The 26,813-nt window shown below is 38.6% G+C and overlaps 2 protein-coding genes across 4 annotated transcripts in view; one reads left to right on the forward strand and one right to left on the reverse strand.

The window, feature by feature from the left end:
• Positions 1 to 4,958: 4,958 nt before the first annotated feature.
• pex5la (peroxisomal biogenesis factor 5-like a) overlaps positions 4,959 to 26,813 on the reverse strand; it is a 50,651-nt gene continuing 28,796 nt past the window's right edge. For all 3 annotated transcript variants that reach the window (XM_037698075.1, XM_037698074.1, XM_037698076.1), the window contains exons 8-14: positions 25,834 to 25,950; positions 24,119 to 24,262; positions 16,853 to 16,923; positions 14,408 to 14,626; positions 11,248 to 11,413; positions 5,886 to 6,043; positions 4,959 to 5,160 (exon numbers count right to left, since the gene is read on the reverse strand). In XM_037698075.1, coding sequence (XP_037554003.1) covers positions 4,959 to 5,160; positions 5,886 to 6,043; positions 11,248 to 11,413; positions 14,408 to 14,626; positions 16,853 to 16,923; positions 24,119 to 24,262; positions 25,834 to 25,950 — 1,077 coding nt within the window. The remainder of the gene's footprint in view (positions 5,161 to 5,885; positions 6,044 to 11,247; positions 11,414 to 14,407; positions 14,627 to 16,852; positions 16,924 to 24,118; positions 24,263 to 25,833; positions 25,951 to 26,813) is intronic.
• On the forward strand, positions 17,404 to 18,812 carry LOC119430633. The gene is made up of 2 exons (XM_037698077.1): positions 17,404 to 17,785; positions 18,261 to 18,812. The coding sequence occupies exons 1-2, from the start codon at positions 17,498 to 17,500 to the stop codon at positions 18,732 to 18,734; spliced, it is 762 nt and encodes a 253-aa protein (XP_037554005.1). The 5' UTR covers positions 17,404 to 17,497; the 3' UTR covers positions 18,735 to 18,812.

The following is a 26,813-nucleotide window of genomic DNA, read 5'->3' on the forward strand; positions in this document are numbered from 1 at the left end:
AATGGCTAAGAAAAGCTGCAGGTGGATGGAGGCTTGACATCGACGTGCAAGATGGGATGCCTAACTAGTACATATAGTCCAAGACTCAGGTTAGAAACAGAAGCTTACAAAACGTTTGACTTTGATGGGTCTAACTCAGTTTTTGAAAGTGTCACCATGAGCTAAGGTCATCTAAATACCATATAGTAAACATTTTAGTATTTTTTCCATTGGAGTACTAATAGGTAGCCAGTACATTACCCACAGTAGAAAGCAGTCAGTGCAATCTATGCTTGGAGAATCAAGATGGTCCAGCTGGAAACACTGAAGAGTGAATTTCCACCTTCTAAAACAACCAGAGCTTCAATTGTTATAGCAGTTTGAGTGAAAGTTTTTAAGTATTTTTACAGTTCAGCTATTATGTTTTACCGTATTTTTCAGACTAGAAGGCGCACCAAATTATAAGGCGCATTAAGCAAAACAAGTTCATTTTGACAGATTTTTGAGCGCCGTGTACCACATAAAATCAGTTCGAGGTTAGTAAGCACAACCAGAGTTAATACATAAGGCGCACCGGATTATAAGGCTCACTGTCGATTTCTGAGAAAATTAAAGAATTTTAAGTGCACCTTATAGTCTGAAAAATACAGTAGTTTATTTTTTTAATCTCTTGGCCAATCAGTGGTGGCCAATGAACATAAACTACAAAACCAAAGATTAGTTGAGGTTACTACTGGTACTTCTTTTCAGTGTAATTCTGACTCGTATGGGCATTCTGGTCTTTTCAGAAAAGGCACTTTGGTAGACCACTCAGTTGTAGTTGTTGTTTTGGGATCAGACAGCTGATTCACAGATGATCTACAGTCCAGATACAATTGGGCATAGAATAAAACTCTTTTTGTTTAAGAAAGTAGTAGCTGCTTTGTACAAAATCATGTGTAAAAAGTGCTAATGTTTACCTAAAGTGCTGTGAACGTTTAGTTGATTTAGCTCTGTTGTGGTAAATGATGCTTTACCTCGTTGCTCAAACTTGTCCATTTTTCTCCAAACTAAGATTGCTCTGAGTGTTGTATTTTGCAGGGTAAACAACAGCTAACAACTACTGTTCCACACAATGCCACTTAAAAAAAAAAATCTCAAAGTTAAATTCAGCATTTTCCAAACTTTTCATCTTTAAACCCATAAAATACCAGTGGCAGAAACTCGCAAACCCAAATTTGCTGGATAAAGTGCACAAACCTTGATAGCTTTTCAAAGTTTTTCATTTATTCATGAATACAATTTATTTTATATTCGATAATAGTTGTTAAAAAAAAGTCTATTGGCAATCATCTTTTAATTATATTTTACCTCTGGATAGCATCTCAAACCCCCTCACTCCTTGTTCGCAAAGACCTGCTTTGGAAACCACTGCTTTAATAGCCAAGTTTTAGGGGAAAACAAGAAAATGCTATAATCTTCAAAACTATTTTCTGCACATTCTCTATTGCTGTAATCAGAAAGGCCTTTTCTCCTAAGAGCCACACTCTTCTCTACCTGGTCAAAATATTCAAGGTGCCTGCAGTTGCCTTCTTAATGTGAACAAAATTTGACAACTGACAGAGATAGTATGTGCTCCATGATAAAGTCGTTATGTAAAAGGAAATCATAAACCACTAAAATGAGGAAAAATGTCTAATGTGAACTTTATCCCTCACTAGTAATCAGTGACAACCTTGATCTTTAAATTTCAGAGTGCAAAATAAGTCATTCAAACTGAAACATCATGAGCTCTGATCTGTATTAAGAGAATGTGTACTTAGGAACCTGGGGACAGATGTTTAGCCAAACTATCTGTAAGGCCATTACACAAAAGAGCTGAAAATATGTTACTGTTTATCAAAACTTGAGATGGGCTTTGATGACTTTTTGCAGTACCTTAATAAATCCAATAATGCATTGATCTTTGCTGTATTTGTTAACCTCACATCATGTCTCACTCAAATGCACATTACTAATGGGGTACATAAATGTGTAGTGTCTCAGTGTTTACTTGATTTGTTACTTGTTTGTCATGGAGCACGCACAGTATACAATAGTTGGTCATCTTTTCAAAGGTGCTCATTGCAGTGGCCTAAAAAGTGTTGGAAACAGATTCATAAAGCAACAGAAAAAGCTTTTGCACATTTTTCTGTCATATTGATGGCTAATGTGTCTTTAGGTTAAACATTTTTAGAAAAAATTTGTGAATGGCTGCAAAGTACCATGTGTGTTTTCTTACCTACGAACACAGTCGAAGTGACAGGAAGCATGTGAACAACAGTGATGTCCATGAAAAAGCCACTTGGGATTAGGAAGTCTGAGAGTTTTAATGTACTGGTACATTATTATGCCCATTTTAGTGGAGTAAACTATGCAAATAGATGTGTTAGTCAAGCCTTAAGTTGGTTGTACAACACCACAATGACTAAAGCTATAGATGGTTTAGATTACGGAGAACAAAATGCCCAGATTCTAGCCCTGGGCTAACCCTTGCATGGCCTAATCCAATCTACTAGCTAGTTTATAAATGGCTTACAAGAATAACACAAACTGGAGATAAATTAAAATTTAAATTATTAATGTTCTGAGTGTTAAAAAGGTAAACTTACTGGCTTAGCAAAAGTTGTGCAAAAAGTGTAAAGATCTTAATAGTGCTCCACTACACAGCTTGATCCCCAATATTTATTACCAATATATTTCTTTCTCACTCTTTCTCCTTTCTTTCATGTTTAGCAGCCAAGACTTTCATATATTTCTACATAAACGTCTTGTCCTTGATCCTACATTTGTCCATTTCCACCATATTTGTTTACCTGTAGAGTTTACAGCCAGCCTAATGTGCCAATCATAAAGTCGAGGTTGGTTTTGGGAATTCAGCCAAGTATTTTGTATGCATTACGTACCCACATTTCAAAATTGCATAACCATCTGTATATCTGGACAACTACTGGAATAAACTTAAACTGCAACATTTGATATGATTCAGAATAACATTTTTAAGTTAAATTTTATAGTTGCAATGAACACCTTTAAACGAAACATCTTGCTGGTTTTAGTGCCACCTTTTCAACAACAACCAGCTGTGGGGTTTCTTACTTCTAGAAGGGCAAAGTCAGTGCACATGAGATTATCTAAGCCAAATATACAGCTGTGATTTTTGAGAATCCAGCTGCAGCCAAACACTTTTTTTTGTGGCAGAGATTCATAAAATGTAAAGACAGCACTTTAGCTGGATGGCATTTGTTTCCCCCTCCAGTCCCCTGATGAAACATTTCTTCTGACACAGAGGGTGACATCCCAGCTGCACCATTTGAAAGATGAATGGTTCTGGTGCTGGTCTCTGGTCCCCCCTGATAGCATTCATTCAACACACAGAATCAACACTTCCCTTTGGTCCACCGAGGAACAACTGACAATTCAGAATAGCAACATGAAACATGACCTTTTGCATAGGAGCCAACAATAAAAAGACACTTTCTGCAGCACACCTGGACTGTGAACACACCTGATAACAACCAAAGAGCGCTGAGCTGTAGGGTACAGCAGATAATCTATCTGTGACTCTGCTGCATAGCAAGGGGGCTTGATGTTCAGTTTACACATGACTTTCGGAGTAGAAACTGCGATTGAAAGCTGAAAAGCACGTTTATGGAAAAGCTTCCGGGGGGTTGCAAAAAATTGAACTCAAGCATGAGATTTTATAAAATTCTGGAGAACAGTTTGTTTTTTATATGGATGCATATTAATGTGGCAAAACAAATAAGTGCAACATTTTGAGCAGCTTTATATAAATATTTAAATCATGCATGACGGCTGAGCCAAACAGATTTCATTAAATGTGCAACATATATGCAAATAACTGCATGAAGAAAACCATCAAGCTGCTATTTTCTCCATCTCTTTTGTCTAATGCTATTATGCTGTAATAAATAAAATAAAATAAATAAATAAATTATGCATTAGAAGGATACCTTTAACAACATTTCATATGATAAATTAAATACAACTAATCCGTTTTTCTCTCCTGAATTGTTTTTTTTTCTCCTCTGCCAGTTAGCTTAAAAGGAACAACAAGAACATTGGCGGTAAGAGCAAAATAAATAACACAACAAAATTAATGGCTCAGTAACTTTACAAGTTAATTGAACAAAAAATATGTAGATAAATTAAAACCAGTCTGAAAATGGTTTTACATTATTTTGTTTTGTTGTCTTATACATAGTGTAAATAAATAAAATTGGATGCATGCATCGGAGTAAGGCTTGCGTAAGGGTTGCACATTCCACTTGGATTTCTTGGAAGTTGTCTAATTGTCTGAAGTGCAAAGGGAAAATCTACAAGCATGTTGGTTTTAAAGAAGTATCTCTTTTTTTTTTAAATGCTTATTTATGCAGTTTAGTATACCGTAACTCTCCACTGACAGAAGAGGAAGACAGTGGAGCTCCAGGTTATGAGATGCAGCCTGTAACGTTTGCTCGTTGACTCCATCCGTATGAAGGGAGAAACAATCCTGAGTCTGCAGTTTTCCTCTCCACAAACAGCACTTTTCCTGCAAATGGCTTGTGAGGACTTCTCTGTGAGAGTCTTAAAACTGGCTGCCACTCCTGACCCCTCCCCAGTTCCACTGGATGAGTAGTTTTTAATTGATGCGCTCTCTAAGGCATTGCTACAACAATCTTTGCCTGTCCTTTGTGCTCTTTAGGGAAATCACAAATTGCAGTGCAAATTCCATCATGACGTAGTTTGTCCAAACCCTTGGAAGAACCGGCCCTCAGAACTGCTCCAAAAGAATTTGGGCAAAAATATATGACAGGGTTTGACCATTGGAGTTAGTTTGATTTATGAGTTTAACGTGTGTTAACTCACACGTTTGCACTTTGGGTTTTTGGCTTACAGGTAGAAATTGGGGAATGAGTGATTGGGGGACTTCAACATCTTTTCCTCTTTTTGAACATTTTTTAAATGTCTAAGTTAAAGGCTCGCATGAGAAGATCTAAGTCACCAATGTTTGCAGCCTGGAAGAGTTCAGGCTGGTCCATCATGGATAACGCTATCCTCAAAGCTGCCCAGATGTTCCCAGACATCACCTGGTGGGACTGCTGGCGACTCCGGCTTTTTCTCTGAAGACTCAAAGCAGTCAGGAAGTTGCTGGCTGCCTCTCTGGGTTAAAAAAAACAACAGAAGTCAAGTGATAATATAGTTTGTGCACAGTTATTTGAATAATTACATGATGTTTGTGAACAATCTCTAAATAAAGCATCTGAGTTCACACAAAAAAGATATTGCTTCCATGTTACTAGCTAGATCAGATCTAAACTGGATTTATTGCTGTAGATCACCAGCAAGTCTTGTGGGTTTTTCTTACGTCACCATAGCTTTTAGTGCAACAGATTTTACAAAGGCATGTAGACGAACTTTGACTTCCCACCTTACTATGGGTGAGACCGGTCGCTGTACGTGAGTACTCATGCACACACATAAAAAATAAACTGAATTCTCTTTAATCTCTTGAACTAAAGTAGAGCTAAACACACATCTTCTCTTGGGGGGACTGAAAATGCCAAAAATAGGAATAAATGCAAAATATATCAAATGCTCAAGCTACATAGTCCTAATAAAAAAATAAAAGCTTTTATTCGTGGCTTTATCTCATTATTTTACATTTCAATCTATTTTTTCAGCGTATGATATATATTTTGTCTTTAAGTCTCCTTTTACAAGGTATTTATGATAAAATAATAAAACTTATCAAAATGCGTTTGATTCTGTATTATATCCTTCTTGTTCAAACACTTGTCTTAAAACAATTTAAACATGTATGTTGCATGTGGTCCATTGCGTGAAACCAGGACAGAACTGTTCTCATATTGTCCCAAGTGACTCACCTGTGTGCCCCTAAGTTAATGCAGCTGATGCCCAGGTTATAGCGTGACCTGATAAACCCCGGATGCAGCTCGAGGGCTCTAGTATACGCCTCCACCGCTTCCTCACTGCGGTCCCCATTTGCCAGCGTAGCTCCCAATCGATTCCACAACAAGTAGTCCTGGATAAAGATTGATTGTTGGGTTAATTAAAGTTAACAAAGATACAAAACGTTTTTTTATAGAGCTTATCAGATGTGTTGCTGATTAGTATCAGCCAATAAAATGTCTATATTTCTCTGTATAAACTGTATAATGTAAGCAAACTTCATCCATCCATCCATCCATTATCTTTACCCGCTTATTCCATTTTGGGTCACGGGGGTCGCCGGTGCCCATGTCCAGCAATCACTGTGCGAGGGGCGGGGTACACCCTGAACGGGTCGCAAGTCCATCACAGGGACACATAGAGACAAACGAGACAAACAACCATTCACTCTCTCACTCACACCTAGGGACAATTTAGAGTTACCAATCAGCCTAACATGCATGTTTTTGGTCTGTGGGAGGAAACCAAACTTAACATGTATTATTGTTTTAAATGGTTTTAAAAATGGTGACTTTTTTCTAAAATAAAATGGCCTATATAATAAAAAGTTACATCACACCAGATGTTCTTGTAGCGGTTTCCCACCTGCAGGCAGCTGTGTACAAACAGAGGTCAGGACAGGGGTCCTTCATCTTTGGTTAAGCCTGGGAGCAGGATATAATTATCCCCCTTTTGTTTTCAGAGCAGTTTTGTTTCCAGTAGGGGAGCAGAAATTACCAAGTCAAATGTAGGAAACAGGAGTGAGTCATACTCATGCCAGCTTGGGACAGTGCAGGGAGGACATAGATGGATTTGCTAGAGGGAACGGGAACGAAAAGGTTTTTTGTGTCTAACTTATCTCACTGCGTTGCTCTTTACCTGCTTCCTTTAGCTTGTGAAGCTCAGAGCTCTGCTCCCACTGATAGATTCTGACTCCAAAAACCTAAAGGTTCATTCTGTATATGTGAGCACCAAATGTTTGATTACAGCACGCCTTTTCACTTTATCTCCTCGAGTTTTTATTTAGCTTTATTTGATTTTTGCCATAATCATTCATCAAACATTGACTTATTTCAGTTCATCATTTTGTAAGTCTAAACTAAAGATGTAGTCAAGATAGGAGACATACAAAACAGGGCTGGGTTAATTTGTCAAATAATTTGCTATGTTGGATGTAACTGGGACCTTGAGTACACACTTTTGTTCCACCTCATGTACCACATGTGATGCGAATGACCATAAAGAAATTTGATCTTGAACTTTATGGTGCAATCAATGCTTGTTAAACAAATGACAGTGCTCTCATTTATCGTGGGGGATCCATACCCTGAAGCCCTGCGATAAGCGAAAAACTGCAAAGTAGGAATAGTAGTACAAGTAGTAAGTAGTAGTTTATTTTAGTATTTACATATATATCTATAAATATATTAAGGTGTTTTAAACCTTTCCCACACTCTTGCAATATTCTAAACAATGTTTCTAAACTCTAAAGCTCTAAAAGAGCACAGAATGTCATGATTTCAGCTCCCTGCCTCCTCTGCTCTTTGCCACCTGCAAGCATTCTTGGCCACGCCCACTTCTCCACTCTGCATGGAGAACAGCTGATCAGCTGCAGCAGGAAGTTTATCCTGCAGTGTGGGCTGCACAAAGGTGCTGGAGGCAGCTTTTTCTGCAGCTCTGGGCTGCACAAATGTGCAGCAGGTACTAAATAATTTAAAACAATTCATTTTAAATAAAATTTCCATGTCAATCGTGTGGCTCATCCATCAATCAGCCAATTGTGTGTCATGCCCAATCTCATTTTGAAAAACTGCGATAGAGCCAGTTCGCGACCCACCAAGTAGTGAGGGACTACTGTATCTTATTCAGCTCAACTTTATTTATGAAGCTGTTTTTTTTGTTTTTTTTTGGGGGGGGGGGGTGTTGCACATTTATCATTCTGCTCCGTTTGTTCCTCTAAAGCTGCAGGCACATTAGCTTCTTTGTTGCCAGCTTAGCTACTTGGTAGTTTTTAATTAAGCAAATAACAACAAATCTGGTGACTTTTATGGACCAACTGGAACCAATTTCTATTGAACAGAGAGGCGAGAATAGCCCAGAGGGTGTCATCACTGCCTTATTTCAAAGCAGCTGCACAATATTAAGCTCTACATGTGAGCTTTACATTCGACTACAATGTATTTATATAAAAATCCATATTAAGCATGTTATAATTAAGCAATGACGTGATTATAATTCAGAAAGTGCTGTTTCAGTGTTCTTTTTTAATTGGGCTGCACTTTATCAAACTTTTTCAGACTTTGTTTTGAACAATAATAAATAACATTAATAAAAAGGAATGATGTCATTGCTTATTCAGTTGTATTTTAAAAGAGCATAAGACAAGCTAAAGACCTGACTCACTCTCTCTGAGTCTGAACAGAGATTAAGACCAGCATTTGGAGTAAATTACCATGATAAAATTGTAGCGCGATATGGGGCTGGATATATACTGTTAATTATCAGTTATGAGTTAAGCTCATAAGATATGCATGTATTATGCAAATAACCTTGTTGTTTGGGCACCATCTCTCTTGGAGAGGAAAAATCAGTCTCTATTTACCCCAAATTAATGTAGTGAGTTATTTTATCATGTTTAAAGGGCATCAAATCAGTTAATACACACAGATATGCCAAAATAATCACAAATTTAGTTGATTTTATGTATTTTATTATAAAAATAATAATCTGTGATATATATGATGAAGATTATGCATAACAAAAGTTAACTGAATAACAAATAGCTTTGCATCAAAGGTCTAAATGATTATTCAAATTAGTGAAACTTAAAAGGCAGACTTAGGACTGGGTTCTGTTTGTGAAGTAGTTAAAATTGTGTCTAAGGTGAGCTAAGTTTGTCTGATAAGTTGTAATGCAGGTTCACCAGAAAGGCATTGAAAAGTCTCTCGCCTACCAGGATGAGAAGGTCAGAGCATGGTTCCGACAGCTGCTTAAAATGGTACCAACCTCAGATATTCCAGTTAACTGAGAGGCTGAAGTCTCCTCAAAGTTCACCTGTCATCTTAGAGGGACGAGGGTCCATATGGGAGTCAGCTGGGATTTACCACTCTGTGGCGTGATGGTTGCCTGGTAGACAGCTCTCAGGTTAATGCCTGGTTCTGGTTCTGCTGGGTTTCTTCTCTCTCCAGTTCTCTGTGCAGAAGCGTGTTGCCTCGGAGCGTCTCTTCAAAGCGTGTGTTTTCTCCCAAAGATTTCTTAGACAAAACCCAAGTGAAGTGTGTAGAAGTGAAACTTAACTGTCTGTGTAAAAACAGAAACGAAGGTCCACCTCAGGAGAGGTGGTCCTAACTCTTGGCTTTGTTTTTTTTATTTATAAAGGCCTCAAATAAATCTATAGTCCTTTTTCTCTGCCTTAAAAGTTTTCCTTTTATAAGAGAAAATAAGACAGATGTATTATCTTAAAGAAAGATTACTTAAAACACACATTTTCCTGAATAAACATTCAGGTATGGAATAAAACAGAAATGACATCTTTGAATTAATACCATGCAATGTTTCACCAAAGGTGTCGCTGTCCATCTCCTGAAAAGGAATGTCATTAAACAAAGGGTTCTTATCTTCTTGGGAATGAGTCTGGGAGAAATACTCCTTTTTGATAAGGGAAGTTATCAACGTAGCGAGTTTGGATGTTCCAAAAACTTCGACGTCAGTTGAACTCTCATTAAAACGATCTGTCCGTTTCGGGAAATGAGTTCGTATTGGCAGTGAGGTTAACACAGTGAGAGGATTTTTTTTATTACATTAAGTCAAGTAAGAAGTTTGTGAGCTGAGCTGAATTTTTGTAAAACAATGTCTGTTTGTTCCCAAGGGAATAGATTGATCTTACTTTTAACAGTTTAAAACACAGGAATGATATTTGTTTGAGCTGAGGTGAACTGTTTCTGAGGTGGTGTTCCCCTACAAAACACACACTGCCATGTGAATCTAAAAGACTGAAAAAGGAATCATTGCCTCACCATGTCTCTTTATTTATACATGCCTCTCACACTCTGAGCCTTGTTCTTAAAAGTCACTTTTATTTGTGTTCAAGTGATTCGGGTGATGCCGTTGGTAGAGCCGTTACCTCTCAGCGAGAAGGTCACTGGATAGAATCCCGTCCGAAAAGCCATTCTGGGTGGAGTTTGCACATTTTCTCTGTGCATGCATGGGTTTTATCCGGTGCACAGACCAAAAACATGTACGTTAGGCTGATTGGTAACTCTAAATTGTCCCTAGGTGTTAGTGAGAGAGTGAATGGTTGTTTGCCTCATTTGCCTCTATTTGTCCCTGTGATGGACTGGAGACATGTCCAGGGTGTCCCCTGCCTCTCACACGGTGACAGCTGGACATGGGCATCAGTGACCCCCATGACCCGAAAAGGAAGAAGCGGGTAAAGATGATGGATGGATGGATTCCTATATGCTGCTGGGCAAGCACTGAAAAACAAACATCTTCCATCCATCCATCCATCCATCCATCCATCCATCCATCCATCCATCCATCCATCCATCCATCCATCCATCCATCCATCCATCCATCCATCATTTTTGCCTGCTTCTTCCTTTCAGGGTCACAGGGTTGTTGTTCAGGTTTCTCTTGTAAATGAATCCCCGTGGCTCAATGGGATTAACCTGTATAAATAAAGGTTGAATGAATGGTGCCCATGTCCATCAGTCAGAAGCGGGGTACACCCTGGACAGGTTGCAAGTCCATCGCAGGGACAAACAACCACTCACACTCTCACTTACACCTAGGGACAGTTTAGAGTTAATCAGCCCAACATGCATGTTTTTGGTCTGTGGGAGGAAACCAGAGTACCTGGAGAAAAAACACGCATGCACAGAGAGAACATGCAAACTCCATCCAGAAAGGTTCCCAGCCGGGATTCAATCTGGAGACCTTCTCACTTTTATTAATGTTTTTGTCTCCTTGACCATGACTTATAGTTACACTGAAATTGTTGAACTTCTGTAGAACCCCTTTAAGTTGCACATGGGTTGACACATGAAGCACTTGACCAGCTGTATAAAAAACAAAAGTTTTGTCTTCTATAAATGTGGGAGTGTTGTAGTTATAGTTTATATGAGCCAATCATGAAGAAATGCATTTTTGCCATTGTTTTGGGTTATTATGTTTCATAAAACTATTTAAATTAGTGCTTTGACAGTGCTTCATCCACTGAGTCGGTCATAGACAATATTACAGCTTGCCTCTGTCTAACCAGTGCGTGTATGAGTGTAAGAAAAAAGGGTTTCCTACCTCAGGCCGCACTGACAGGGCTGTATTAAAGGCCTCTACAGCTTTGTTGAACTCTCCACTGAGGTTGTAGAGCACCCCAAGGCCTGTCTGCAAATCCGGGTCAATGCTGTCCAAGTTGTGCTGAACTGCATCCAGGAAGAGTTCTTTGACCTCTGGCAGCAGAGAGCTATGAACACACGCACAGAGAGAAGGATTAAAAAATGAGACTTAAGACCACTGAGTGAGCGCTTTGAGGACTGCAGAGCCATGATGTGGGATGTGTGGCATGTAAACTTTAATTCATGAGGATAAGGAGGAAAAAAGAGAGTGGAGAAAAATAACTACAGAGAATTGATTTAAAAAAAAGGAGTATTAGCAATGAATTATTTTTGCATCTTTAGAAAATACAGAATTTTCACAAAATCAAAACAGAAACCAGTAATTAACTCAGCCTCTGTGGTCATCTGGTCTTATTGTTTGGGTAAAGATAAGAGTTGCCCTTTTTAATAAGCTGAGCACAAACGATTGGAGGGTGAAACAAAGATACTTTGCAGGGAGAAAGGGGAAGCTGAATAGCTGTGCAGAGAAGAAACGGTTAAAGTCAGAGAGATGGACTGTACAGCAGAAACAAACAAACATCCATCCATCCATTATCTTTTTACCCGTTTATTCCATTTTGGGTCACGGGGGTCGCTGGTGTCCATGTCCAGCAATCACTGTGCGAGGGGCGGGGGACACCCTGGACGGGTTGCAAGTCCATCACAGGGACACATAGAGACAAATGAGACAAACAACCATTCACTCTCTCACTCACACCTAGGGGCAATTTAGAGTAATCAATCAGCCTAACATGCATGTTTTTGGCCTGTGAGAGGAAACCGAAGTACCCAGAGAAAACCCACGCATGCACAGAGAGAACATGCAAACTCCACCCAGGAAGGCCCCCGGACCGGGATTTGAACTGGCAACCTTGTCGCTGAGAGGCAGCAGCTCTACCAGCTGTGCCACCGTGCTGCCCAACAAAAAAGCAAAAAAAAAAACCAAACATAAAAAACCCCAGATGGTCTTGAGGGGATAGCACAGTAATTGGGTTCTACCTGTATCTCTCTGCACAGGCTAAATGATTAATGATTGGATAGCGTTCGTCTTTACATCGGGAGAAGAATGGAGCTTTTTCTAACATCATCATGCACTGGACAGCCCGGCTTTTTCAACGAGAGCTGTTTTACATGATGTCTTGGATCCATGTTGAGTGTCCGCCAGTGAAATTAGACTTAATATGAGCTGTGGTGGTGAGCTCCATCCATCCATCCATCATTTAGTTTCTCTCAACAAGCCATAAAAGTTTAATTAAAACAAATTAGACTTTAATGCTGGGGACAATCTATAAACATTTTTAATTTGAAAATACTACAAGCAATTTATTTTTAGTTTTACATGCTTATGGGAGTGAGGCTGGACAATGATTTTAAACTTGATGCACAGATTAAATCAGTGATCAAGCCCAGCTTTTATCATCTGAGACAACTGGCCAAGGTGTAACCATTCCTGTCACATCATTTTGAGATTTTAATCCATGATTTCATCATGGCTCATCTGGACTACTGTATTATTTTTATTACTTTATTTTGGTCTGAGACAGTCATTACTAACTCGACTTCAGCTGGTTCAGGATGCTGCTGCTCGCCTTTTAACTGGTACCAGACAATGAGAGCACATCACCCCATTTTAGAATCACTACACTGGCTCCCAGTTCGTTTCCAGATAAATTTTAAGTTTTGTTTTTTTTGTTTTCAAATGTCTTCATGATCCCGCCTCACGGTATCTGTCCGACCTGCTACAGCTGCACTTTCCCTCACGCTCTCTCAGGTCAGCAGATCAGCTGCTGTTGGCCGTTCCAAAGTCTACCAGGAGGCTGAGAGGTGACCGAGCGTTCTCAGTCGCTGCCTCAAACTGTGGAATGAGCTGCCTTTGCACGTCAAACAAGCTGACTTCCTGTTTTCAAATCTTCTGTGAAGACATTTTTTTTTTCTCTTTGGCTTTTAACTCAGCTTGAAATGTTGGTGTTACTGTTTTAAAATTATTTGATTTAATGTTTTTACTGTTTGCTGTTTTATGATTTGGTAGTTCATTACTTTTACCATGTCAGTTGATTTTATAGTGTTTATGCTTGCATGTGTTAATGTACTGCGCTGTGGCCAACGGTGCTGTTTTAAAGTGCTTTATAAATAAAGTTGCATTGTATTGTATATGAATATATGCTTTGGATTTTAAATCTTTAGTGGTCAGGATTACAGGTTATCGATTATTAAACTGATATTCTCCTGAATAAATACGCTGACATGAATACTAACAATACTGCAAGTAAATAAGTGTATTTTTGAATAAGCCACTCCACCTTTTGTATTGTTTACATTATTTCATCTGTCTGACATGATATTATCTGTTTTGATAGTCTTTATATAAAATTTTCAGCAAACCTGATGTTTTTAAAAATGAATCAATATTTTATTTTTTTTAGCATTTATTTAGTTTATTTCATCTTTCTCCTGCTCTTGATTTCTCAGTATGATTACGTGTTTCTATTTTATGTAATTGTTAAAATGACATAAAAACAATGTCCAAACTTACCATTAAAAAAATGTTTTTATTCTGAAGGAAAATTGTGAATGCAGAAGCTAATCAGCATAGCAGTCGATATCTATTTTTCGTTACTCATTTGGAATGACAATAAAGCTTCTTGAATCCTTGAATCAATCAGTCGTTGACAGTAAAACCTTAATTTTTATTGTTTCATTAAAAATATTTATAAATATATATGGATTCTTCAGTTTATTTCTTTCACCTGCAATTATCTTTACGGTGAAATTAAAAGAAATAAAACGAATGAACAATACATTTTTTTTTTCTTTTTGACTGCTTTACAAAACACATTTCATAGTCAAATATTTGCAAATATGTTACAACAAGGAAAGCACATTAGAAAAACATTCAGTTGTTGTATTGTCTTTGAATATTTCTACTGTGATGTCAGTCGCAATAAATTAATTAAAATGCTTTACAAGATCATATTTATTTATTTATATAATTATGTATCATAATTTAATTGTTTCTCATAAGATTTATTTAGCTTAGCAGTGTATCACGTCTAGAGAAACAGCAAAAGGTATCAACTTTCTACCTGTCATGTCGGCTCATGATGGGAGCATAGGACATCCTGCGCTGAGAGTTCGGGGACCCTATCAGGTGGGTTTTGCCCTTCAACAGCTGCTTGTACTTGGGATTGTATTTGATCCAGCGGAGCAGGGCCTCACAGGCATCATGACGCATCCCAGTGTTGGTCAGGCTCACTGCGAGGGCCATGAGGGCAAGGAGGTTATTAGGGTGCAGCTCCAAACACCTGGACAGAGACGAGATCCAGGCATGGGAGAAGGGAGATGGTGTAAGGTGTTCACTTTAAAGAGAAATTTAGATTTTACAAGCATGAATTAAGACAGGTTCAAGCAGAGGATCATCAGGCTGACCATTTCAGTGTGGATGAGCTGCACCTTTCTGGACCTGTCTTTAATACAGAAGAGCAGGTTTGCATGCTGCCCATACCTGGGTGATTTGAATTAGCTTTGCATTTAGGGAAATACTGTACATCTCTGTGGTCTCACAAGAGACGGGGAGTGTTTGAGATGATTGCTGCTGTTACATCATAGAATACAACACCTAAATAACTTCTACAGACGTCTTCTACTGCAGAAAGAGCGAGTAGGACAGAACCGCATTGGATGAAAGACTTGGATTAGTTGGGAGGGTATGTGAGAGGCCAAAACAAGATTAGGCTTTCATCAACATTCAGGCTTGATTTGCTGCATTTCAATCTCTAGTGTTCTTAAAACCATCATAATCCCACACCAGCAAAAATCATTTCAGCCTCCTGCTGTGGTGAAGCAGAAATTCATGTCCACACTATTCAAATTTCTCATGCACTCAAAGGGACATGTTTGCTTTATGATGAGCAGCTCCTTAAACAAATAGTTCAGCTCAAGCTTGCTTATCTGTACTGTTAGCAAAATATCTAATGAATCACTTAATGCATTTTAATAAAACCAAGTTATCAATGGATATACATCAACTGATCAACTTTTAGCATCAATCCAATTCAAGATTCCTTAGATAGAGAACTTTGCTAATTGGCTTTTATGTATGTGAATGTTCCTATAAAGTGCCCTGAGACAACTTTGTTGTGATTTGGCGCTATATAAATAAACTGAATTGAATTGAATTGAAGATGACCACCATAACAAAGTAGTTTCAGCAAACACATTTATGACTTTAACATGGTCAGTTTTACAAGTATTGAGTTTGGGTGTGGTAGTAGCTGAGAGTTGTTCACATTTCAACTAACCAGGGACCATGATCCAACACAGGAGCTCAATGAAAGCAATCACTTAAAATTAAATGAAATATTTGAGTGTTTGTAGGTGGCTTGACGGCTCTGGAATAAGGCTCACTCAGTCTGACAAGATGTTGATGTCTCCATGAGAATTTCTCCCCGATTCTTTCTCACCCAGTTCTGATTGCTGTCTACAGCAGGCAGAAACGCTAACCACTTATATTCTCCCTAGAAACTCACTTAAAAAAAACAAACAAAAAAAACAAACAAACAAACAAAAAAAAAAACCCTACAAAAGAACATTAAAACTGAACCACTCCCTCAAAAAAAGGCCCAAGAAACTTGATTTACTTTTTGATCTTTCACTTTGTTACTGTAAGGGTTCATATTTCACAGACGTGTGGACACACGTGGATGATAAACACAAGCAAAACTTATATTGTGAGGTATATTTTTTGACAACAGTTCTGTGACATGATTTGAATAGAAACCAATCAGGAACAAAACGAGCTTAACATCTAATATCCCTTCATACCAAACTGTTGCCCTCACAGATGGAGTGATTACATAATATACAAAGTAAATTTTCCACTAAGCAAACCAGCTGAAATTTCAATGGTATCAATATACAAAAGCCTGTAGGATTAAGTGAGATTTGTGTCAGAGCTGAAATATGAATTATCCACATCCTTCTAATCCATTTCATAAAAATCATATTTAGTCCACAAAATAAACCATTTATGAAACACTTGCAAACTGAAGGATTACTTCTCCCCAAATGCCTGTCTCAAGTATTTTCAAGTGACTTGTCAGTGTTCACAATCCTTCAAGGAAGGTGCAATCTCTGGCTTCAGCAGTGTTATGGATGAAACTGGGCCACATCCCACTGAGGACTCCAGTCAGAACCTCGACTTTTGCAATCAGCATCCATGTGGGGTTCTTCTACTTTAAGAATAGAAAACATCACAGAACTTCTTCCTCCAATACCTGATTTAGGAACTTTGGCAATTCAAAAGTGAACTAGGGGTCCATGCTTTATTGAACTGTAACTATGACACATTTATTTATATATTTGTTATGATTAAAAAAAAAAATCTGGATATACCTTGGCCGAAAAGTTTGTAGAAACTAGGCAAGTGTATTATTGAGTCTTAACAGCTCTTACATGCTGGTAGCACCGTACAGATCTTCTGTGCTTTTTGTCTTTACGTCAGAAATGAATACAGTTGTGCTTTTCATTACCTTTGGAGGCAGACAATTGCTGCCTGCTCATTTTCATTTTCAGCCTGTGTGGTCCCCAACACTTGCCAAGCCTGCAAAGAAAAGACAACACAGATAACAGGGAATAACAGGCTAGAAACGCCACGACCTATCTTCTCAAGGGACACAAACACAGGAGGAACAATGAGATCCAACACTGAGGCCCTGTACACACGTAGCCTGGTGTTTGAAAAAACGAATATCCGCGCAAAAAAATATCGCCGTACATACATGTTCGGATAGAGAAAATGATCGTCTACATGAACCCGGTGATGTTCACCACAGAGCGTTGTAAAGAATATGCCCAACCCATAGGAGGCAGTGTAGTGCAAAGGTGAAACGTATATCAGCAAATCACAACCCTTCAAAGCAACCACAACTTCCTGTTAGTATTGAATCATGGCGCCTGGAGGTTCGTTTGTGTGGACAGACCGCGAGGTTGAACTACTATTAAATACCGTGTTGGAGTACAAAGTTAATAAAACTCAGGAAAATGTCGACTGGGAATCCTGTGAGAACAAGTATTTTGATATTTTAGCGCTTTTTTTAGAGCATTACCCAACGGAGTCCTCCGACGAGTTTCCCCATTCACATGCCGACATCACGCGCGGGAATTTAACAACAAAAATGAAAGCAGTCCGAGGTAAATATCGCCATGCTGTTGATACAGGACGCAGGAGTGGACACGGTCGAGTGGTTCTTCTGTACTTCGAACTGTGCGAACAAATCTGGGGTGGCTCTCCAGCTAGTACTACCATATCCTCCGGTATTGAAACAGCTGACCTGGATCATTCTCGGACCCTACCCTCACCATCCACATCTTCTTCCTCCACTACCATGGATGTAGCAGACACAGGGTCTGATAATGAAAGCAGTGTGGGTCCTACTTCAAAGGAGAGGAGAGACCTGCTTGATGTACGTATATTTTTCTGTCCATTCCTCATAAATAAAAGTACTTTTGCTGTAAATGTTCATCTGTTGGATGTACTATAATTCACGGAACAGGTTTGTTGAATTGTGTTGCTATTAAAAATACAGTTAAGGCAATATGTGTGTTAAAAATTATGCAAGAGTTGAGGTGTGTAGTGGAGGCTGGAATGTGATGTTTTTTATATTTTACTGTGTACGGGTTGCTGATTTATTTTTATTATTATTGCAAAAAAGAAATGACACCATCATGCTCTTACTCATCTCATATTATGTTAGGCCTACATATTCATTAGTTTGATGGGGTGGTGGGTACAAAATACACTTTAAGACATATAGCAAACATTGGATACGCTGTTATTACATATTGTTATGTAGAAGTGATGTGAAAAGTACAACATCAACATGATCCAGGTTTACTTTTTTATGTTTAATTGTGATGATTTTCATTTCTCTTTTGAAGGCAAAACTAAAAGGACACAGACACGACCGTCTGAGGAGAAAGCTGCCTGCTGAGACCCAGTGGCTGAATGCTCTTGAGGAAGACCAGCGTGTGAAAAAGAGACTGGTGGAAATCATTGAGACATCAGAACAAAAAGCATCCGAAAACTATTCAAAAATGTCCAATACACTGGAAAGACTTACCACATCGATTGTTGATGGGTTTTCTCTTCTGAAACAGGTCATTCATGCACCTGCACAACCACCACACTACATGCCATATGAGCCAAGAGGTCCGATGTATTCGCACACAATGGCCCACCATTCTGTCCACCAAAACTCAGCAAATTACCCATACCCAAACAACTCCACTTCTGACAGAACACGTCAAAACACAAGACCAGGAAACACTATGAACACTGAAGCTGTGTTCCACACACCTGCTGAAGCCACTGACCAATTTTCATTCAGTCAGGCCCTTTTTAATGACCAGTAGAGTACTGTTTTATACATCGAAACAAGTCTGGTACAGTTAAGTATATACAAGTTCCACTTTTGCACAAGGTTGCACACATGTCAGGTTGTTAATCACAGTGTTATTTACTCTGACAGTGTTTTTTTTCTGTTTGCTATCTTTTTATACATACTGTGAAAAGCTTAAAATGTAGCAATTGCACAATACTTTAACTATTTACATTTTTGTTACGTGAATCTTTATAAGAGTGGTGATCTAGTCCAGTCCTTGGGAGCTACTGCTACTTAGATGTATTTCTCCAAAACACCACTATCAAATACATACTGATGATTGAAATCAGCTATTTCATACTGGTTTGTTGAAGAAAATGCAGCTGAAATGTACCTGTGGTAGCTCCCAAGTTATGGACTTGGGCATCACTGATTTAAAAGTGTACAGTAACTGTGCTGCTTTTCTCCCATGTTTAAAAAGCTTTATCTGTTGTAGATCTGTTATAATCTGATCTGTTCATAAATGAAACACAAAATAAGAACATGTTAAGTGTGTTCGTTTGAATAAATTGACAAACATTTTAAAAGCAAGTTTCTTTATGTGAATTTTTGTGAATATGACATTTATCAGTTACAAATACAGTCATGTTCATCAGAAAGTATTGGCAGCACTATTTAATACACTACAGGTCCAATTTTAAGAGAGAAAAGTAAAATCATTTCACTTAAAAGTCTGTCTAATGAGCTACAAACTATTATATAATGTATCTAAATCCTGGGTGGTAGCTTTTCATGCATTAATAGAATGAAATGCAATAACATTGCACAAAACAATTTAAAAATTCTCTAACATACATGGTGCTAACTATAACGTTTTTTTATGAAAAAACAACGCAGTCTGCTAAATAGTTCACAGGTTTTTGTGTTTATGGATCCAGACACTGAGTGAGGACTCTCCTGACCCGCTTTCCTTCTGCTGCCAAGCTGTCTCCTCTGACCACTGGCTGTGTGTCCGGTTGATTGTTCCTGTCATGTTGAATAGCTTCAGTTATTCTGTTTTCATCCACAGTGTCTTTTGATGCCTCACAAAAATTGTGCAACACAAAACATGCATATATAACAAATGGAAGATCGTTCATATTGATGTCCATGGCTCTCCTCAGGGCTCCAAATCGGGCTTTTAGTCTTCCAAATGCACATTCAATCACCATTCTAGCTCGGCACAACGAAAGTCCAAAGTACTGCTCCTGAACATTGCTTCCTCCGTTAGCATATTCTTTCATCAGGTAAGGTAGAAGTGGGTATGCAGGGTCACCCAGTATGTAAATGGGTATAGCGTCTTCGTTCTCCACAATTTGTCTTGGACAGGGGGGAATCTTCATGTTTTTCAGATTTGTGTTTATTGTGGAGTTAGCAAAAACTCTGGCATCATGCACACTCCCTGGCCATTTCACAACTACATCAATAAAGCTGTACTTGTAATCACAGGTGGCTTGTATGTTAAGAGAAAACCTCCCCTTCCTATTTAGGTACTCTGTAGAATTAGCTGATGGCTGCTTTATCTCCACATGAGTCCCATCCACAGCTCCAAGGCACTGAGGGAGACCATAAGCCTGCTCAAATCCCTCAACAAGTGCACGCACAGCAGTCTCTGTTGTTGGCATTTTTATGTAAGATGGTCCCAAGTACACAGTTATAGCCTTACACACCTCTCTAATTATGTTTGAGACTACTTGTCTTGATAAGCCAAATGCATTGGCCGTTTTACGCAGTCTTCCCTCGTCAGCCAAATAATATAGCGTGCATGCAACTTTTTTGACCACACAGACTGGAGATCGCATTACAGTACTCTTCCCTTGAATGTAAGGAAGGAGTAACTCCGAGAGCGACAGTAATGACGACCGTGACATTCTGAAGTTCTCACGCCATTCCTGTGGGAGAACAATTTCCTTCTCAAAGTTTTCCCACCAGCCAGCAGTGCGTCCAGGTCTGATCCAAAACCGGCGACGGCGACGCTGAATGGCGGTATTGTGCCTCCGTATCGGTAGGGATAGTTGCTGTAAAAGAGCTGAACGCCAAACGCTTTTTCTCCTTTGTAATTCCATCTGTTGGAGCAGTTGTGCTTGTAAAAACAAGCAAGCAAAAATTGCCTGAACCAGCGTTACAATTAGTACTTCCCTAAACGCAGTCATTTTCCCTCCGAATGAATGGGCAAACAAAAACAATTGTCGCACATGTGACGTCAGCGCCGCGCTGCACCATCTGTCGCAGACATAATGCGCATATCTCCGGTTCCGAAAGTCCACACGCAAACCCGAAAGAGGAGATTTCTCAAATCTCCACTTTGGTCGGAGTTTTTGTTATTATTCGTTTATAGTTACATCAACCGGAGTTCACGTGTGGATGAAAGGCCACACCGCATGATAAACTATTCGGTTTTCCTGATATCCGGCTACGTGTGTACAGGGCCTGAGAGACTGATTCTGGTGTTTCACACTTACAGGTCCAAATGAGCTACAGTGCATGTAAACATCAACGTCTACAATGCAATTAAAATGTTCAGCTAACTTGAAACAAAAGCACTGACTTGGGCTGAGAAAACATTTAATTAGGATTTTTGTCCTTAGGTTGTTTCAGCTGCTCTGGTAATTCATTCAAACAATAAAAATGGTAATTACTAATCAATAAAGCTTCAGGAAATGGTTTAATAAAACCTCCTCATGTGTTTAGAAGTCAAAATAATTGGTGAAGTCATTACTTCTAGCTGTTTTAACAGTTAATTGGGAGATTGATTAATAAAAGTGTTGCTTTGTTACAGCTAAAACTTGCACAAAATATGACGAACTTGCTGTATTTTTGTTCTCTCCTTCAGGCAGTGATGGTAATGACACAAATATTTAAGCTTTTTGTGTCTGAAAATTTTCCTTTTCAGATTGTAATCTCTGTTCTGAATGTTCCCCATTTTATTGAAAGTATCCTAAACATTTCATCTCAGGTTTGTTTCTGCCTGTTTTTGTTGCAGACATTTTTTTTTTTTTTTTTACTAAATAGTTGTGTTGCTATTCGGCTTTGGTAAATTAGTAATCATTGTCTAATATACAGTAAAGTACATCTACACCAGTGTAAGAGAATGTCACAACATTTATCAGGTTTACTCTAGTTTTGCTATTATGTGGTGTTGGATAAAAATATCCTTATATTATGGTTCGTATCCGGCTCGAAGGACCAAAATGCTGGATAAAAATATCCTTGTATCATGGTTCATATCTGGCTCGAAGGACCAAATATTGGATAAAAATATCCTTGTATTATCTATTTACTTAAAAGCTCACACATGATGACAGGAGAATATTTTAAACCCAGTTTACTTGCAATGGCAGATGGTCATGAAACAGGCTTATACCGATGTTCAAAGTTACTGTACATGCTTAAAGCCATGTCGTGAAAATGTTCAAGAAGTGTTTTTTTATACACGTTTATCAGCATGATGACCTCGCCCTCAGACTCGGAGGCTTCAGACGCCTGTAGGCTCCTCTCTGAGAGGAAAACAAACTTTCTGAACTCACACACATGGTTCAACATTAATTTAACATTAGCAGTGACAAAGATCCATGAACCTTTAATAAAATTCCCCTGACATTTGGTAGATTGTCTTCTGATTTGATTTACATTTTGCATAATGCACCACTTTTTTTTTATTGTTATAAATTACTAAATTTGATAACTGAAATAAAAGTATTCAAAATGTATACTGTATACAAACTAAATTTTCAGCTCAATCTGATTCTGTGTTTCATATCATTAAATATTTTGTAGAGTTGAAAGTTTTCCTAAATTTATGGTTTAGGTTTTATTTGGGGCAGCACGGTGGCGCAACTGGTAGAGCTGCTGCCTCTCAGCGAGAAGGTCCTTGGTTCAAACCCCGGTCCAGGGGCCTTTCTGGGTGGAGTTTGCATGTTCTCTCCGTGCATGCGTGGGTTTTCTCCGGGTGCTCCGGTTTCCTCCCACAGACCAAAAACATGCATGTTAGGCTGATTGGTAACTCTAAATTGTCCCTAGGTGTGAGTGAGAGAGTGAATGGTTGTTTGTCTCGTTTGTCTCTATGTGGCCCTGTGATGGACTTGCGACCCGTCCAGGGTGTACCCCGCCCCTCGCACAGTGATTGCTGGACATGGGCACCAGCGACCCCCGTGACCCAAAATGGAATAAGCGGGTAAAGATAATGGATGGATGGATGGATGGATGGATGGTTTTATTTGGATCAGACTGAGATACAGCTGGTGTGTTGTGAGACCCAATTGACAAGGTCTTGGATGTAAAAGTCTAAATTTAAGTTTAAAAACCTTGTGTTGGAGAAATGAATAATTAGCTATATGTGCATTACTCTTTATTTTTATTGGTCCCAGTTTTCTGTAAAATGGCAAATCCTAAATTGTGTCTTTGGGTGATATTTTATGTTAATTGGCAAATTGTTCATTTCTGAATTTAAATCGTTCAATCCAATTAAGCCTTTTGAAGCATGCATAAGTTTACTATTAACAGCACTGAGGAGGAGCCACACGAATGAACACTTAACACACTAAAGCAGACAATAACTAACTAAAATCCAAACAATGACTTTATGGGATTACCCGTCTGTTTTGCATGTGTAAGGGCACATTTTATATCTTGTTCTAAAGCTTATCTCTGTCGATGCTGTTTTGTTTGACTCTTTGAAATGAAGGGTGAAATTATTTCTGAATGATTCACAGTGGGCCAATAAGCCACTAAGCGGCCCCAGAAGGAATTTCAGAATTGTATTAGTTCCATACACTGCATGATAATCCTCTCTTCGGAATAACTGGCACATTTCTCTATATTCTGGGGGATTCTGGAAGCCCTTTGTGTGATGGCTTTGCTCTTTTAGCTTGCAAAGAGGTCACTTCTTTTGAAATGGGGGAGCATATCAAAGAGGAGAAAAAAACTTGCAGGTGTTATTCAGCAACCTGAGCAAATGGAAGTTCTCATGGAGAGCAGGCTGAGTGTTTTCTCTACACTAAATAATTATTTTTTAACAAGTAAAAATATAAATCCTTTGGCAGATACAGGCAATCAGCATCAAGCCTGTGGGTGCTGCCCGCAGAATCAGCTTCTCTCAGCCTGTGGTCAGTGAAGCGTTCTTCCTCTGCAGCTTCTCACAACATGAGGTGGAGTAAGTGGGGTTGGATTTTGATTAAGGTGTACTGAAATCCCAGCTGATCCAGTACTGTGTACTGTGTGCTGGATTGTATTTTCTACCAGCCATTTATGCTTCAAATGCATCATCTTTCTTTTGTAAATATGAATGTCACTGTGGTTAACTTTGGGAGTCAAATACAACAAAGAAAATAATATAAACAAGAAATTGGTATGACTTTAGTTTCTAAATACATTCACCTCTGAATCATGAGGGTCTTGCAGGACGGCTGCTTCCAGCATAAGGACAGAGTTTGGCAAGTCTCCCTCTCGAGATTTCCTTAGTCCCTCCTCAAACGCATTTGGCAAGTCCTTATAAGGATTATCTGTGTGGAAGTAGTAACCCTGTCAGCAAATTGGAAAAAAAAAAAAAAAAAAAAAAAACAGGGACAGTGGCAATGTCAGTTATTCTCCTCCAAATTTAAATACAACTATCATGTACTGTTGGTATATTTGAGCAAAGCTCCATTGATTTTTTTCCCTTCACATCAAACCTGTACCAAGCTCCTGGGGGTTTGTCTGTTCTCCAAATGTTAAACTTTGCATTTGCAAACTTAAGACTGCCCTGGTGTGTAGCATGCTTTTGAGATTGTTGACTTTGAAACTGGATTTTCTGTAAGATCTGTAATCTATCAGAAAACCTAGAAGTTTACTGTTCACACATATAGTTTGCGTTCATACAGGGTCACTTGTAATTCCAATGTCGATTGATAATAAACTACTGGGGTAAAAACAGTATTTACAACTGTTTGGATCATTTTAAACTAAACTGTTATTTTAAGTGAACTCAACTTGGCACTATCAAAACAAAAATATCCTATGTTTGAAAAAAAGTGTCATGAACTGACAACTAGCCAGTTCTAATAAAAGTGTTGCATTACTCTCACAAAAATATACCAAAGGTAAAATGACAAAATACATTTATTTGACCTAAAAATGTTAAATCTGGTCCTCTGGACATTCAAAAAACTAAACAAAGCAAAACAAACAAACAAAAAAAGTAGAAATGTTTTGTCTTTCATCCGAAAGACTTCCTCAGTCTGAGGTGCTGTATTTAGCTCAGTCTTATAAATAGCACCTTCTCAGAGTGGATCAACCAGTTTTCAGAATTGTATTAGTTCCATACACCGCGTGATAATCCTCTCTTCGTAAAAACTGGCACATTTCTCGGGCAGCAAAACTGGTTGATCCACTCTGAGAAGGTGCTATTTAAGAGACTGAGCTGAATACAGCACCTCAGACTGAGGAAGTCTTTCGGATGAAAGACGAAACATTTATACTTTTTTTTGTTGTTTTGTTTTTTTTTTAATGTCCAGAGGACCGGATTGAACTTTTTTAGATTTTTCTACCTGGATTATTGCGCATGCATCAGGACATTTATTTGACCTTTCAGAACACAAGAAGTTGCCTATTCTGCCTTGACTTAGCTTTTGTATTCTCCCAATGTTGATTTTGACACAAATTTAAGTGATTTGAGTGATTCAAGCTTACACAGTAACTCATGAAAATGACACGCTGAAACAGCGGCTCTTGTGTTCTGTGAGGTAAAATGACAACTTCTGTCAAAGGAGCTTTGCAGACATGCAGTAAATGGACACAACTGATTCAGTTACTTAAATGGGCAGTTCTCCTTCAGACTGCGGGGTAGTGAGGACCTCATACAAACTCACTTCCAACAATTCAAAGTGCTCCTTTAAAATGGGAGACAGTACGTGTCATGTTTGTCTCTGAATTAATAAAATCATTGTTTACATTTAATTTTACATGAGCACGAGATCTTAAAGTGAAGGGTTTGTGCGACCAAGCCTGCATGCATTGTTTACATTGCACCAACGCCGGGCGTTAGTTCTGCTCTACATTACAGTCGTAGACAGTTTTGCTGCCCATGCTGGATGTAACCTATAAATAATGGTGACCTTTTCATGTGGAGATACAGAAGATGGAATCTGCGCCTGCTCATTTTCAGTCAGCCAGTTTCGCCGAGCAAGTTCTTCCCACTCCGCCTGCATCTTATCCCAGAACTCTGTATCCGACTGCAAACATCAGAGAGAGGAAACAGTTGTGTGGATTGGGGATGGATAAATGAGAGTGGAGGGAGACAACGGGGGGATGATTGATTAGTGTTCTGGGGAACAAGAGCGCTTGTTAAATTTCTTTCCCTCACTCTTGGAAATGACACTTCTGCCAAGTTTAGTGACTCGCTGTAATCCCTGGGCTCCAAACTCCTGCTGACTCATCACATTTGCTTTTCAAAGCAGAGTTTAAACACAGTCGACGGTGTAAATGAAAACAAATAGAATCATTCGCCCTATTCAGACTGAAGCTCCTGCACTCACTTTCTAATTGTCTGACAGTGAAATGATAGAAAATAATAAAGAATAGCATTTAATTGATAAAATACAGAAAAATCATACATTTTAGCATGTATAGATTCAGTTAGAGAGCAGTAAAATGGTTGTCTTAGAGGAGTTATTTACATGCAAAGAAAAGAAAAGTGAGACTGGAGCTTTAAAATCTGTCTCAGGTTGACATTTGAACTGTTATTTGCTGGCATTTAATTAGCTGACCGAACACCTGACAGTTACTACTGACTGGATAACGTGTCAGTTCAATATGTCAATTCACTTCCTGTAATAACTTCTCAATTTTATATTTGACAGGAGAGCAAAGCCTGCATATTTTAGAAACAAGATATAATTAGTTTTTCAATTTCATTACGAAGCACTGCTTGTGTTATCCTCTTCTTGCATTGTAATAAAACTTTAAAATGGGACATTACTGTAATGGGATTAAATTGCATTGAACTTTTAAAGGCATTAATATTGAAGCTTTCAGGTTTTAATAAAATATTCAAATACAATTTAAACATCAATATTGATGTTTAAATTGTATTTGA

Source organism: Nematolebias whitei, chromosome 3 (genome assembly GCF_014905685.2).
Source record: "Nematolebias whitei isolate Nwh7 chromosome 3, NemWhi1, whole genome shotgun sequence".
NCBI classification, from domain to species: Eukaryota; Metazoa; Chordata; class Actinopteri; order Cyprinodontiformes; family Rivulidae; genus Nematolebias; species Nematolebias whitei.

What these genes read in the sequence shown, in the direction of transcription:
- LOC119430633 (XM_037698077.1), top strand. Translation starts at nt 17,498, where the DNA reads ATGAAAGCAGTCCGAGGTAAATATCGCCATGCTGTTGATACAGGACGC. An exon ending in AGAGGAGAGACCTGCTTGAT is followed by an intron (nt 17,786 to 18,260) that starts GTACGTATATTT and finishes TCTCTTTTGAAG; the next exon opens with GCAAAACTAAAAGGACACAG.